Source organism: Capricornis sumatraensis, chromosome 10 (genome assembly GCF_032405125.1).
Source record: "Capricornis sumatraensis isolate serow.1 chromosome 10, serow.2, whole genome shotgun sequence".
NCBI lineage: Eukaryota > Metazoa > Chordata > Mammalia > Artiodactyla > Bovidae > Capricornis > Capricornis sumatraensis.
In genome coordinates, this window is record NC_091078.1 from 19,508,588 (window position 1) to 19,524,436 (window position 15,849).

Sequence of the window (15,849 nt, forward strand, 5' to 3'; positions counted from 1 at the left end):
TCATGTCTGATTCTTTGTGACCCCATGGACTGTAGCCCGCCAGGCTGCTCTGTCCATGGAATTCTCCAGGCAAGAATACTGGAGTGGGTTGCCATACCCTTCTCCAGGGGATCTTCTGGCCAATATTCTCCATAGGCTGTTTCCCCTTCTGGATGTGAGGCCCAGTTCTAGTTCTCCAGGCAACATGGTACAGGAGCCTGCGGGTGGCTCTTCTCAATGGAGTTGGTTTCTGAGACCCACCATGGCTGCCAGGAGGGTCCAAATGATTTTGAAGAAATCTCCACTGCTAAAGCCTCCCCAGCATTACCCATCAGCATCAGAAGGACAGCTAAGGCCAAATCATAAAAGCCCCATCCAGGAAGCCAAGCCCTACCAGCTCTTGGCTAACGGTGTCTCAGTCTGGGTCCTTGCTAGAAGTTGCTACAAAATCTGCCTCAAGCACAGGCTTAGTTTCTTAAATTTATGCAGACATGTTTCTATTTGCACAGGGGGTTTCACTGGATACTGGAAGGGGGAGGGGAAGCCATAGCATGCCCACTTCGATAGATAGAGGAAAGGATACAGGGGCAGGAAGAGGGAGGAGGTGGCAAGCTATGACCAGTGACAGGTGGCATGAAAGGTCATCCTTACCTCTGGCATAGCCACCCCCTGAGCCACCACACCTGAAAACCTTTAGATGAAGGCAATGGCACCCCACTCCAGTACTCTTGCCTGGAAAATCCCACGGATGGAGGAGGCTGGTGGGCTGCAGTCAATGGGGTCGCTGAGTCAGACACGACTGAGCGACTTCACTTTCACTTTTCACTCTCATGCATTGGAGAAGGAAATGGCAACCCACTCCAGTGTTCTTGCCTGGAGAATCCCAGGGACGGGGGATCCTGGTGGGCTGCCATCTATGGGGTCACAGAGTCGGACATGACTGAAGCGACTTAGCAACTTAGCCAGAGAGGAGGAGAGAGAAGCCCTGAGAGAGACAAAGATGTGACCAGCCCAACAACCTGTACAACAGTGCAATGCACCAAGCCTGGCCCTCTGGGGTTCACAAGTAGGGGGGTGGTGTCCACTGAGTCCGAGGGGCCCCACCGAGCACAGGTGCCCCAAGCTCCAGGTCACTTACGATCCCTTGGCCAACACCTGCTCTCTGAGAGGCCACCACGCACCAGGCACCTTGATCTAGGCGCTGGCAGACAGCACTGCACGATGTAGGCAAAACCCTGCCTGTCAGTGGGAGAGACTGGTAACAGCAAAACCAGTCAGGTAAACAGATAAAACATGCGGCGGCCAGTTAAGACTGCTGCTTGTCAGTGTGCCTGCTCAGGGCCAGGGGCAAGGGCTTGGGGCAGGGTTAGCTGCGGAGCCCTCGCAGAGCAGCAACTTGGCGTGCGTGGCCTCCCCTTCACCGGGGCAGGAGCAATTATCATCCTTGCACAGACAGAAACTGCCCTCCAGAGTCCTGCTGCCTCTCTCTGGCATATAGGTGCCCGCCAGCCTCCCAGCGCCTTACCTGAGGCCCTTCTGCAGCCGCCTAAAGGCCGAGGCCTCCCTCTGGTGGTCACACCATGCTAGGGGCCCGAGGCTGTGCTGGTGGAGCGAGGTGGTCCCGGTTGAGGTGGACGAGGAGACAGCACTGGACCAACAGGCGATCCTGAGAGGATGCAGGCAGAGTGTTTCAAATCCTGGCTCTTCCCTCTATCACCACTAACTGACTCAGCCCCAGTTTCCTCACCTGCAAAACGGGAATAAGGAGCCTGCCTCCCGGCTGCAGCGACTAAGGAGGATGTGCTCAGCACGGTGTACACCCCGCCCACACACACACACACATAGTGTCCAAACGACCGTCAGTAATAGAAACCTCGTTAGTATCCGGCCTCCGTTTCTCAGTTAACGATTATTTATTGAGAGTCCCTTGGGCAGCAAGGAGATCAAACCAGTCAATCGTAAAGCAAATCAACTCTGAATATTCATTGGAAGATTGATGCTGATGCTGAAGCTGCAATACTTGGGCCACCTGCTGCACAGAGCCAACTCACTGGAAAAGATCCTGATGCTGGGAAAGATTGAGGGCAGGAGGAGAAGGGGGCGACAGAGGATGAAATGGTTGGATGGCATCACCGACTCAACGGACGTGAGTTTGAGCAAGCTCCAGGAGATAGTGAAGGACTGGGAAGCCTGGAGTGATGCAGTCCATGGGGTCGCAGAGTCGGACACGACCGAGCGACTGAACAGCAACCACTATACGCAGATACCAGCGTTTTAGACTCGCTCACCTTTTGGCCCGCGCCTTGAGGGACTGAAGGGCACACTCCAGCAACCGCCACAGCGCCGGTGCGGCTTTCGGGGGTGTGGAGCGAGAGCAGTGGAGTTAGCGTGCTGGGCTCAGAGGCGGGTCTGCAGCGCCACCTAGTGGCAACATGCGGCCTGCCAGGAGACGTGCTTTCTGCCTTCCTGGGCTCTCTCCCAGAGGGGGTGGTAGGCAGGGCAGGGGCATGGAAGGAGCCAGGTTCTGGGGTTCCTGGTGAAGCCACTTGGTATACAATTTACTAGCCTGGCCTCAGTTTTCTCCATCTGCAAAACAGGTAACCATAAAAATAAGTCTTTCCACACACATGGCATCTGGTCCCATCACTTCATGGCAAATAGATGGGGAAACAATGGAAACAGTCACAGACTTTATTTTCTTGGGCTCCAAAATCACTGCAGATGGTGACTGCAGCCATGAAATTAAAAGAGGCTTGCTTCTTGGAAGAAAAGCTATGACCAATCTCGACAGCATATTAAAAAAGCAGAGACACTACTTTGCCAACAAAGGTCCGTCTAGTTAAAGTTATGGTTTTTCCAGTGGTCATGTATGGATGTGAGAGTTAGACTGTAAAGAAAGCTGAGCGCCAAAGAACTGATGCTTTTGAACTGTGGTATTGGAGAAGACTCTTGAGAGTCCCTTGGACTGCAAGGAGATCCAACCAGTCCATTCTAAAGGAAATCAGTCCTGAATATTCATTGGAAGGACTGATGCTGAAGCTGAAACTCCAAAACTTTGGCCACCTGATGTGAAGAACTGACTCATTGGAAAAGACCCTGATACCGGGGAAGATTGAAGGCAGGAGGAGAGGTGGACAACAGAGGATGAAATAGTTGTATGGCATCACTGACTCTATGGACATGAGTTTGAGTAAGCTTCGGGAGTTGATGGACAGGGAAGCCTGACATGTTGCAGTCCTGGGGTCACAGAGTCGGACACGTCTGAGTGAATGAACTGAACTGAACACAGAGAATTGAAGTGAGACACTAAGAAAATGGGGAGAGGGAATATGGAAGAGTTGAGAGCTGGATCTTTCTGGTGAGACAATAAGTAGAACCATGTGAGTTAAGAATGAACTGGGCGAGTCCAGGGACCTGCTTATGGCAGCAAGGTTCAAGGATGAGGCCAGAATGGTAGGTAGGATTTCCAATGCCAGGGTCACACGTTTTCAAATCCCGGCAGTACCACTTACTAGATGGGGGACCCTAGACATGTTCCTCAACCCTTCTTGTACCAATCCCCCTTTCCATAGCATGGTTATTATACACCATTATTACAGGTGAAGAGATGAGCACAGAGCTGGTGAGTAACAAACATGAAAAAGAGGCAGCTGTTACTTAATTGACACTCTGCCTGGAGAGAAGTCACCTAAAGAAGGAGTCATCTTCTCAAAGATGGGGGGTAGGGGGAGGGGAGGATAAATTAGGAGGTTGGGATTAACATACATACACTACTATATACAAAACATCTAATCAACAAGGATCTATTGTATAGCACAGGAAACTCTACCCAATATTTTTTGTAATAGCCTGTAAGGGGAAAGAATCTGGAAAGCAATATATTTATAGTATACTATATTATCAGTTATATATGTGTAACTGTGCTGTATACCTGAAACTAACACAATATTGTAAACCAACTATGCTTCAATTTATATATATATATATATATATAGAGAGAGAGAGAGAGAGACAAAAAAGGAAATGCAAAATAAGACCACAATGATTTACCATCACACACCCATTAGAATGACCAAAATTTAAAAGACTGGCCATACCAAATACTGGCAAGGAGGTAAAGGAACTGGGACTCTACACTGTGGTGGGGATATAAAATCAAGCAATCACTTTGGAAAACATTTTGGCAGTTTCCTATAAACCTACACATACACTTAGCATATGCTCTAGCTTTTCCCCTCTGAGATATTTACCCAAGGGAAATGAAAGTGTGTATGAAGACAGGTACACGAGTGGTTATAGCAGCTTTTATTTGTATTAACAACAGCCAAAAACTGGAAACAATACCAATGTCCATCAATAGACGAATGGATAAGCTGTGGCATATCCACACAAAGGAATATTACTCAGCAATATAAAGGGATGGACTACCGATTTCTGCCATGAAATGGATAAAGCTCAAAATAATTATGCTGAGCAAAAATAATGCAGACAAAAAGAAGAGTCTATGCTGTATGAATCCATTATATAAAATTTTGGAAAATATAAAATAGTGTATAAAGACAGAAAGTTGATCCAAGGTCACCTGGAGATGGGACAGGGATGGGGTGGTGAGGAGGAAACATCACCAACAGGCAAGAGGAGATTTTTCAGCATGATAGGTTTGTTCATTATCTTGATTGTGGTGATGGTTTCATTAGTGATATATTTGTCACTTGAAATATGTGTGGTTTATTTTAGGTTGAATATACCTCAATACACTGTTAAAAATAAGTTTGGAGAATATTGTATTTGCAGTTTTTATACAAAGCCAGTCTTCCTTAATGCATTTTACTGTTTTTTCTTATAAATATATTACAACAAAAGAAGTCCAAAATCAAAGCCTACAAATCTCCCCCAGCTTATTGCAGGCAGCATTAAGATCGTCATTTTGTCTGTGTGCCATGGTGAGGGAAAAGGACTCATTCTGAAGGTCATTCTTCCATCCTTGTGTGATGAGAGGTCAGGATGATGTAACTGCTTTGGAAGCACAAAGGGTGCAAATCAGGGGCACCCCAACCACAGGACTGAAAAAGTCCTCTCTGTGGCTTCTGTTTGCTTTCTGGAGACGTGAGTGGCTGAGGTTTGGAAGAAAAAGAAGAGCTAAGTGTCCACAGCAGCTCAGCCACCTGTGGACACCTATCTGTGATCCCTGATCCATAGCGGCAGCAACAGTGGGAGCTGGGGGTGTTGGTGAGCAGTGGTGAAAAGAGGGAGGTCAGGGTAACCAGAAGCTTACAAGTACCAGGGCAACGTGACTTTGGATAAGCAGACTCTGCTGTCCCAGCCTCCTCAGTGGCTCTGTCATCTTGCTGTCCCCGAGGCAGCTGCCACCCCCCTCTGAGCACAGAGAGAATCCTCGGAGAGCAGCCATGAGGCCTCCAGCCACAGAGTTTGACCTGGTCTCGTGTGCACTGATCACAATGGGGACCAGGCAGAGACTCCAGCGGTGGCTGCAATCACCACCCGCTGGAGACAGCTGGAGTAGCAGCTATCACAGGTTTGTCATGCTTAGTACCATGTGTCCACATGAGGCAATGGAGGCAGTGGAACAGAGGGGCTGAACACAAGAGAAATTCCACCCAGACTTACGTCAGAGCTTTGACACTTACCAGCGTGTGCCTTGGGCAAGTTACTTAACCACAACTTGCCTCAGTTTCTCCATCAATAAAATGGAGATAACAAGAATTACCACATACAGCGGTTAAGGGTGAAAGGAATTGATATCTGTGTTTAGACAAGTTTCTGAGACAGAGTGTGCTCAGTGATGTGCTTGTTATTATTCTATCCTTTTAAAAAATAGCCCTCCTGGAAAATCTCATGGATGGAGGAGCCTGGTAGGCTGCAATCCATGGGGTCGCCAAGAGTTGACACGACTGAGCGACTTCACTTTCACTTTTCACTTTCATGCATTGGAGAAGGAAATGGCAACCCACTCCAGTGTTCTTGCCTGGAGAATCCCAGGGACGGGGGAGCCTGGTGGGCTGCCATCTATGGGGTCGCACAGAGTCAGACACGACTGAAGCGACTTAGCAGCAGCAGCCCTTTCCCACATGTCAGACAATGCAGGCTTGTACATATGGCCACTATGTAAATGCTGGGTGTGATGGGCAGTTCCCTTAACATTCTTAAACTGATTTCTTCAGGTTTGGGGCTCATGCTGTTTATTTCTATTGCTCTGGCTGGTAAGAACCTCAGAGCAAATCTAGAACCCAGGTCTTGGAGCAGGAAGGCTTGAGAGGGCTGATCCATGCAGGTCCTGTCATCTCCAGCAGGGGGCGACGAGCACCCACCACCCTTTGCTAATAGTGAGCAATATTCAGCCCCACCCCAGGCCCTGGGAACAATGGGCTGTTTACAGCAGGAGAATCATTTTAGTTCTATAGCCCAACGGCCACAGGCGGATTTGTGGGCACTGCTCCCTCCTGGACGCCTGACTTTCCTAGTTCCAATCTGTTCCACTTCCTGGAAGTGGAGACTCATGCCATGGTGGCTTGGCCTCAGTTTCCCAGTTTGTAAAACAGGTTGTCATCACTGTCTCTTTCCCTGAGGTCCCACAGTGAATTCTTAGCAGGAATGACAGGCAGGAGAGGCTCCATGCCCTGCCCACAAGCACAGCTGGGAAAAGCCATTTCCTGAAGCAGCAACACCAAAGGATGGGGGAGGTGTTTCCAAGCAGGGAGCAGGAGGCCTCGGTGATCTTCCCTCCTCCCAGCCTCAGTGTCTTGCACTGTCCCAAATCTTGGTTCCAGGATGACCCCCCCTTCAATCTTTGCACCAACGAGGGACTTCCAAGCCTAACTTGAGGTTTTCTTCACCCACCCTTGACCCAAACAGCACAAATGAAACACCAGAAAAAAAAAAATCACATATTTATTGTCCGATTAATGTACTGGCTTGGAGAGGGAAGACTGTAAGGGGCGGGTAACATCCAGCTTTGATTAGTCGGAAAGTCCTATTAACTGTGTACAAAATGAATGTTACAAAAATCATGTAAAAAAACAGGTCAGCAAAGCAGCAGCCCTGGGGAGGGCTCAAGGCACCTGGGAGGCTGAGAAACAGGCCCACCCTGGCCTCAGGAGTGAGGCCGAAAGACAGGGGGCCGGGGACTACACCCTCCCCTCCTTCACCACGGGGCACGTGTGTCTCCTCGCTCCCCGATCACAAGTCAGTACAAAACTGCCTTCAAGGGCTCAAACCCCAAGGCCAAGGCACTACCAGAAATGAGGTGGGTCTGAAGCCCAGCACTGAGCTCCCCCTTCCCAGCGGCTGGAGCCTGGAGAAGGGGCGCCGGTTCCCCGTGCCCAGCAGGGTGGGCAGGCACAGAGTCCCGCAGCTGGGGAGTGGCTCTGCCTCCAGACACGCAGTAGTCTGGGAGCCCTGAGCAAACACAGCCGGGGCTTTGGTCAGTGCTGAGTATGCTGAGAGGAGCCGCAGGCCTGTCCAGCCCCCCATCCGCCCCCGACGCGGCCTCAGCAGAGCGGTCCTGTCACGGTCCTTCTGGAGCCGATGCCCAGGCCACGGCCCTAAATGGGGTAACACATGCAGCACCCCGTGCCTGCCGCCTCCACGCCGGCCTTGGTGCCGGGCCCCAGGAGCCCGTCGGTGACAGAGTGCTCCGCGATGATGTCCTCCACCCGGGTGATGTACAGGAATGTCAGCATCACTCCCAGGAACTGAGGAGAGGGGGCGCGGTGGGTGTCACTCACTATCCGGGCCATTCGCCCTCTCTTTCCAGCCCCCCAGCCCTCGCCGTCTGAGCCCAGCATAGCCGAGCCCCCTTCACCCCAGTTTTGTCCCTCCTCTGCACTCTAATCACCAAGCCACACATCATCCCGGCCCACAGCCTGCCCACCCCACCCCCGGGCCCTCCCTGGCGGAGGAGGGACCAGCCCACCTGGGGGAGCAGGATGCCCAGCAGGAGGCCCGCCATGATGGTGTAGTTGTCCATGAACCAGATGAGCACGGCGTTGGTGCAGCCCCGCACGTAGATGACGTTCTGCACGCTGAGGCGCTGCGGGGAGGAGCCTGGCTGAGCGCCCGCCTGGCAACCCCAGTCCCGGCTCTGCCACTCATCCCAGGCCCAGGTGAGTCCCACCGCCTCTCTGGGCCTCAGTTTCTCATATGCAACCTGAGAAGTTGACTCTAACCCACAGGATCCCAACAGGAAGTGAAAGTTGCTCAGTCGTGTCCGACTCTTTGCGACCCCCTGGACTGCCAAGCTCCTGTCCATGGGATTCTCCAGGCCACAATACTGGAGTGGGTAGCCGTCCCCTTTTCCAAGGGATCTTCCCAACCCAGGGATCGAACCCAGGTCTCCCGCATTGCGGGCGAATTCTTTATCAGCTGAGCTACCGGGGAAGCCCTTCAACAGGCAGTACTGTTCCCTAGAGAGCCTGCTGGCATTGTGGTGGCACTTATGCTTGTCACAGAGATAGGGGTGGGGGCTGAAGGACTACAGAGCTCAGGGCAATCCTTCTCGAGGGACAGCCACCCAGACCACCTGCCTCTTAGATGTCCCCCGGGCATCTGGATGGGTGATAACCCATCCATAATTATCTGAGCCCAAAGCCTAACTCCAGGGGCATAAAAACCAGTGTTTTCTGCTTGGCTTTACTATACATTGAATTCTACAGAAATAGAAATAGGTAAACTAAGGGATAATTATATTCGATTTTGTCTGGAACTTTATCCAAGAATTGTTCACCATTTTAAAAACCATGTCCATGGCAAAAAATATGCCCATGCTATGCAAGTTGCCCACACAGCACCCCTCCTAGGCAACAGAAGCCCCTGACAGTGCAAACACCTGATCAACTTTGCTGTCTTCTGCTGTTACTATCTTGGAGAAGGCAATGGCAGCCCACTCCAGTACTCTTGCTTGGAAGATCCCATGGACGGAGGAGCCTGGTAGGTTGCAGTCCATTGGGTCGCTAAGAGTTGGACACAACTGAGCGACTTCACTTTCACTTTTCACTTTCATGCATTGGAGAAGGAAATGGCAACCCACTCCAGTGTTCTTGCCTGGAGAGTCCCAGGGACGGGGGAACCTCGTGGGCTGCTGTCTATGGGGTCGCACAGAGTTGGACACGACTGAAGTGACTTAGCAGCAGCAGCAGCTGTTTCTATCTAGCACCTAAGCATGTATATAGTTATAAATCATTTTATCTTATTTCTCCCTTTATCTCAAATCAGGGGCTTCCCTCATAGCTAGTTGGTAAAGAATCCACCTGCAATGCAGGATACCCCAGTTCCATTCCTGGGTTGGGAAGATCCACTGGAGAAGGGATAGGCTACCCACTCCAGTATTCTTGGGCTTCCCTTGTGGCTCAGCCAGTAAAGAATCTGCCCGCAATGTGGGAGACCTGGGTTCGATCCCTGGGTTGGGAAGATCCCCTGGAGAAGGGATTCTGACCTGGAGAATTTCATGCACTGTATAAGTGCATGGGGTCTCAAAGAGTCGGACATGACTGAGCTACTTTCACTTGTCTCAAATCATTATGCCACTTGTTTTGGAATTAGGTGTGTAGGTAGGTTATCATATCTGTGAGTGTCATTTTGGAATAACAAAAAACAATAGGGCATTGTGTATGCTAAGTCACTTCAGTGGTGCCTGACTCTGCGATCCCACGGACTGTAGCTCGCCAGGCTCCTCTGTCCATGGGATTCTCCAGGCAAGACTACTGGAGTGGGCTGCCATGCCCTCCTCCAGGGGCCCTTCCCGACTCAGGGATCGAATTCGCATCTCTTGCATCTCCTGAATTGGCAGGCGAGTTATTTACCATCAGTGCCATCTGGGAAGCCCAAATAGGGCATTACCAAGTGTTTATTATAAAAACTAGCCGTTGGGTCCCATGTTTGGAGAAGCACTGCTGGTCTGTGGTTCAGCATCTTAGGTGTTTGTCAGAGTCACCCACTGGCCCCACCCCAAGAGTGCACGTTTCTAACAAGCTCCTTGGGGCTGCTGTTACTGCTGGTCTGGGGACCTCATTTGAGAACCACTGCTCAGAGGCCATCTCAAGTCATCATTATTTTTTAGCTCCCTTCTCAACACAACCCCATCTTCTCTGCAAGTCCAGAAGAAATGCCCAGGAAGCTGACCCCGAAGGTACCAGCCAAAGACTCTCTTCCCCGGGGGACTCCTGGGTCCCAGGCTGAGGGAACCAGTGTGTATCTGCAAACTGGCAGCTCCAAGCGCAGAGGCGGGCTGGTGAATGCAGCTGGGCATGGGGACACACTGCGGGCACCGAGAAGGGCATGGTGGCCTTACACATTAGTTGCTCAGTCAACTCTGGCAGCCAGCTTCTCCCAACCTGGGGGGGATTCTTGGCTCCCCAAGTCCTTCTGTGTCTAGATAGTGGGCAGTCCCTGGCTCCTGTTCACAGCCAGGAATGTTGGGAGATCTCAACAGCCAGGAGCCTCACCCCTGGAAGCCCCTCCAATCACCCTGGTGATGGAACAGGAAGGGCAGCCTTTCTGGGGAAAAGAGATTTCAAAGACATTACCTCCTTGTCGATAGTTTTGTAGCCACACATGGTGTTGACAACTTCTGTCTGAAACAGAAATGTGTATTAGCTAACACTTACATGGTGATTCCTGCAGAAGACACTTATTCCACAGCCAACCCCCCAACTCCCCCATTTTACAGATGAAAAAACTGAGGCATAGAGAGTTGCACTATCCAGGATGAATGGAGCTGAGAGTCCCATCCCAGCTGCCTGGTTCAAGGCTGCATCTTAATCTTCTGGATCCAAGAAATACCCAGAGAGAAAAGGTGGGAAGACCAGTTCTGCGGCTCTTGGGTGGGAGACCCACTGCTCCACCAGTGGCAGCCTAGGAGCCCAGAGGAAAGGGCACAGCCCCAGGCTCTTCTGTTGCAGCTGCCAGAGCCTCACTTTGCTGAGATGGTCATGTGCTGAGGTCAGGACTGGGCTGCTCCAGTCTGCTGGCTCTTGTGAAAGAAAATCCCAGACCACAGCCAGGCCCCTGGCCAGCTGGGGTTTACCTGAGGGCAAGGCCAGGCCTCTGACCACACTTCCCGGTCCCTGCAGACCGCTACCCGCCAGTAGGGCTGTTCAACCTCCTGCCCGGGAAGACAGCTGCCTTCAGGAGCTTCTAGCTGCTGACTAATCTGGGCACGGTGGAAGTTGTGGTTGGCCCTGGGCTCATCAAATCTCTTCCCAGCTAACCTAGGTCACAGGGCTGGCAGGGGCACTTCCCATCACAGCCTGAGCCCTTGTGGAGTCTCCTCTGCTTTCTAGAAGGTGAGAGCGAGCTCAATGAACCCATTCACATCTAAGTGACAGCTACTGTGGGATCAGGGTGCCATAGGTGCCAGCAGTGATGTAGGTGGGCAGAGTGGCCAGTGTGGGCTCTGGCATCACATTGCCCAGTCCAGGCCCTGCTCTGCCACTTAGGAGCTCTGTGACCAACCTTAGGTGTGGCGCTGAGGGACAGGCACACGGAGGCACTCAATAAGAATTTGTTGGATGAATGAATGGATAGGTTCCCTGGACTCTTCAATAAAGCAATCATAATCTCTGAATGTACCCATGGGAATTTTTTTTAATATAAAGTGAGATATATACATAAAATGATTGTCCAAGGGCATGGCACACTGGCTGGACTGACCTTGAACACAATCCCAGACCCTGGAAGTCAAGGACGGCTGCTACTCTTTCTAAAAGCATAAACTGAACCTCAGATGTCATCTGCTGCTGCTGCTGCTGCTGCTAAGTCGCTTCAGTTGTGTCCGACTCTGTGCGACCCCATAGATGGCAGCCCACCAGGCTCCCCCATCCCTGGGATTCTCCAGGCAAGAACACTGGAGTGGGTTGCCACTGCCTTCTCCAATGCATGAAAGTGAAAAGTGAAAGTGAAGTCACTCAGTCGTGTCCGACTCTTAGCGACCCCATGGACTGCAGCCCACAGGCTCCCGGGTCCATGGGATTTTCCAGGCAAGAGTACTGGAGTGGGTGCCATTGCCTTCTCCGCAGATGTCATCTAGATCAGTCTAAATGTCAAGGCTTGATGTGTGGACAAAATAACCTCCTTCAGTCTAGACTGAACCCCAGGAACCCTCAGACCCCAAAACACCCAGGATCCACCTCACGTCAGTCAGCATCAGTGGCCCCTCCAGGCCATAAACAGACCCCAGTGGAGAAGCTCCAGCCTGGGTAGCAGAGGTAGGAGGGCATGATGGGAGCAGGTGCTTCCTGCCTTATTTGTTCACTCATTCAATCATTACTGAACAGATATTGAGCATCAATTATGTACCATTCTCTGTTCTGGGTGTTGGGAATACAGAAGAACAAAATAAGATCCTTGCCTTCATGAACTTTTATTCTAGGAATGGAGATAGGCGATGAACGTAATAAATAAGTAAACTGTCTGATACGTAAGAAGGTGACAAGAGTAACTTTACTCTTCATTGTGCTGCTTCCAGACCTGGAGGCAGAACCACGGCTCCTGCCCTTGGGGAACGGACATGCTGTGGCAGAGGCCTCCCTTACACCCGGAGCCAAAAGACTCTTCTCTAGGCCCCAGAGGAACTGATGTAGATATCCAGGCAAATGTTATTCTGGGCATTTTTTAATGAAATTAACATTAAAATCAGTAGGCTGAGTAAAGCAGATGGCTCTCCCTAATGTGGGTGGGCCTCGTACAATCAGTCGAAGGCCTAAATAGAACAAAAAGGCTACCCTTCCCCCACGTAAGGAAGAATTCTTCCTGTCTGACTTCAAGCCTGAACTGAAACATCAGCTCTTCATGGGCCTTGAGGCTGCCAGCCTCAAACAGGAGCTGCATCATCAGCTCCCCTGGTTCTTAGGCCTGTGGACTCACACTGGAAGTAAACCATTGGCTCTCCTGGGCTCTTGCTTGCCAGCTCACTCTGCAGGTCTTGGGACTTGCCTGTCTCCATAATTCTGTGCATCAATTTCTTATAATAAACCTCTTTACACACACACACACACACACACACACACACACACGTCCTATTGATTCTGTTTTTCTGCTAAACAAGCCAGCAAGTCCCTTCCTGGGTGAAACACTAAACTCATGTAATGCCTGCTGAATGTGGAGGTATGAAGGCCTGCCCATCTCACCCCAACATGGGACAATTCTGCAGGATCATCCCAGGACATCCCCATGGATTTGGCTGAGATGCCCACTGAGACTGCATCGTTGCTCAGCCTCTCCTTCTGCCCAGCCCAGCTTCTATCCCCTCCTTTTAAGGTGTCAATCCTGAGCACACCTCCTACCAAGCTTCCTGCTCACTAACCAGCATCTCAGAGCCTGCTTTCCAGACAGCCTTGGCTGAGACACTGGGATCACTGCACTAGCCCCTAACCGGACTGCCCACCCATGTCATCTCTGCCACCACAGCAGACAGGGTGGTGCTGGTAAAGCCTAAGGAAAATCTGCTACTCGCCCACTAAAGCCCTATCACTTGATTTCTTGTCACTCAAGGGAAGCAAAGTCCTGATCATGACCTTCAGGGTACCCATGACCTCTGACTTCATCTACAACTATCCTCCCCCAAGCTCACTTTGCTCCAGCCACACTGGAGCTGGTCTCTGTGCTGTTTCTTAAATTCACAAGGGCAGGTCCCATCTCAGGGCCTTTGCACTTGCTCTTCTCTCTGCCAGGAATTCCCGTCCCCAGACAGCATGGCTTACTCCCTCACTTTCAGGCTTTCACTGAGAACCAACCTTCTCAGTATCTAAAATGCAATCCTCCATGCCCCTGTTTTATTTTTCTCCTTAGAATTTATCATCTCTTAGAATATTATCTCTTTTACTTATTTATTTTGCTTTTTAGTTTTCTCCACTAGAAAGGATGTCAGCTCCATGTGGGCAGAGAGTTCTGTGTGTTTCCTGTATCCTTAGAACACAAAACTGCCTCTGGCTGGTCTTCAACAGTAAATACCTGTTGAATGAATGAATGAATGAACGAATGCACGTTGGGCTTTCACATCTCAACTTGGACATTCAGGTGCCACTGCCTTGGATGATGAAGTTCAGAGTCATCCCCGCCCCCTCCACAGGCCTCTCTGAAAACCCTGGGCTCCTCCTCAGCACTCCCCCTGCACAAAGAGCTACCCTAAAATGGCAGCTCCAACTTCCAAACAAACCTTCCCTCCTGGCCCAGCCTTTTTAGGGCTCATGCACTTGGCACTGGCTCCCTGAGTCATGGGTGAGGCCCCCACCCCCACCAGCAGCTGCTCAGTTTACAGAATCCAGCAGTGGGCACAGGATGGTGGAGACGTCAGATGAGAAATTTTCCATGACTCTTCAAGGCATGAGTAATTGCAAAACTCCCCGCCTCATTCCACTCCAGAAACCAGGCAGCTTTTGGACACATTAGTCAAACACAGGATTGAGCGAGCCTCTCATTTATTAGCAGTGACGGCACAGGGCAGCCTCCCAAGTGGCCAAGGAGGCAACAGAGCTGAGAGGATCCCACTGGGGAGAGGCAGAGGCTGGCATTTACATCACCAGCCGCTTCCAAGCACCTCGTTGCTGATGATCACCAGGACGTCAAGCCCAAAGTCCACCAGCAACGTTCAAAGTACAGGCCCTGCCCTGGCCCCCAGCTATGGCTGCCAAGCCGGCCACCCTGCTAAGACCCCCGGCCTGGACTCTCTCCCTCTCTTCGCCTGGCGTGCACAGTAGTCCAGGGCACGGCTCTGACAAGAGCTGCCTGAATTTCATCCTAGCTCTATCAACCTTGAGCCAACAACCTCCCCTTTGGGTGCCTCAGTTTTCTCATCTGTATAGTGGGTAAAATAACCATACCTACCTCACAGGGTTGTTGAAAGGACTTAACGAGTTAAAACAACTAAAGAACCTAGAACAGGCCACCACGTGGTAAGTGCTCAATATATCAACAACCATTACGAATAAGACAAGTCTTCCCCATCCTCTACCCCCAGATTCACACCACTCAGTAGCCCTTGAGGCTCAGGAAGCCTCGCCTCGGCAAGGACCACCACCTCCTGCCTGCCCCTCCTATCCAGTCCCACCGCCCCGGCCCTGGAAGGTGAGAGAAGCGTTTGGCCCGCCAGGAGGTGTGCCCCAGGAACAGTGGATACCGTGTTTCTGAAGCAGCAAGTGTAGGGCACGCCACAGGCCAGGGGGCCAGGGGCACTGCAGTCGTGGTACTGGTTTTTGCTCCAATCTCGGTAGTCTTCCCCGCCACAGCACTTAAACTGAAGGAGGAAGCAAGTGGGGAAGAGAGCTGCCGTCACTACCAAGGCCCCCAGGCAGACAGCAGGGAGGGGCCCAGCCAGGGGACGATGTGATTTATGATGCCGGTCACACAGGTAAGGGGGCATCATGGGGAGCACGTGAAGCATCATTACAGGTCAGAGCTCAACAAAAGCAGAATAGTGGCCCAGGAGGTAGCGAGCACCCCGTCACTGAGGAGGCATGCAAGCCAAGGCTGGGTAGCCTTTCGGTGGGATGGTGGGTGGTGTCTAAATGCTGGAGGAAAAGCCCTTTCTTGCCAGCCGGACTCCATCTTCACATCCCCAGGGCAGGTGCTCCACCCCAGGACCTGGCCTTTAAAGTCCCAGAGACTAGGATTCTAGGGGAGCCCCACAATCCAGGGGCCCCTGAACCTCACCCACCCAGCTCTGCCTATCCCACCCTTAGCAAAGGGGGCACACACACACACCCCCTGGTCGGGGCTCAGGACTGAAGTGATGGCACAGCTGGCATCATTTTCCCTTTGGCTGAGCTCTGCCCTGCATGTCCCCCTGTACAGATGCCAACACCTGGGGGAAGCAGTTACTCCACTGGGCTGCTGCTGTGTGCCGGGCATTGTTCTGTG

At 51.5% G+C, this 15,849-nt stretch overlaps 1 protein-coding gene across 3 annotated transcripts in view; it reads right to left on the reverse strand.

The window, feature by feature from the left end:
- Nucleotides 1–6,908: 6,908 nt before the first annotated feature.
- TSPAN15 (tetraspanin 15) overlaps nt 6,909–15,849 on the reverse strand; it is a 56,773-nt gene continuing 47,832 nt past the window's right edge. For 2 of the 3 annotated variants that reach the window (XM_068982236.1, XM_068982234.1), the window contains 4 exons: nt 15,110–15,226; nt 10,521–10,568; nt 7,913–8,029; nt 6,909–7,691 (listed from right to left, as the gene is read on the reverse strand). In XM_068982236.1, the coding sequence (XP_068838337.1) occupies nt 7,542–7,691; nt 7,913–8,029; nt 10,521–10,568; nt 15,110–15,226 (432 nt within the window). In that variant the 3' untranslated portion in view covers nt 6,909–7,541. The remainder of the gene's footprint in view (nt 7,692–7,912; nt 8,030–10,520; nt 10,569–15,109; nt 15,227–15,849) is intronic. The other variant, XM_068982235.1, reaches the window with a different exon arrangement.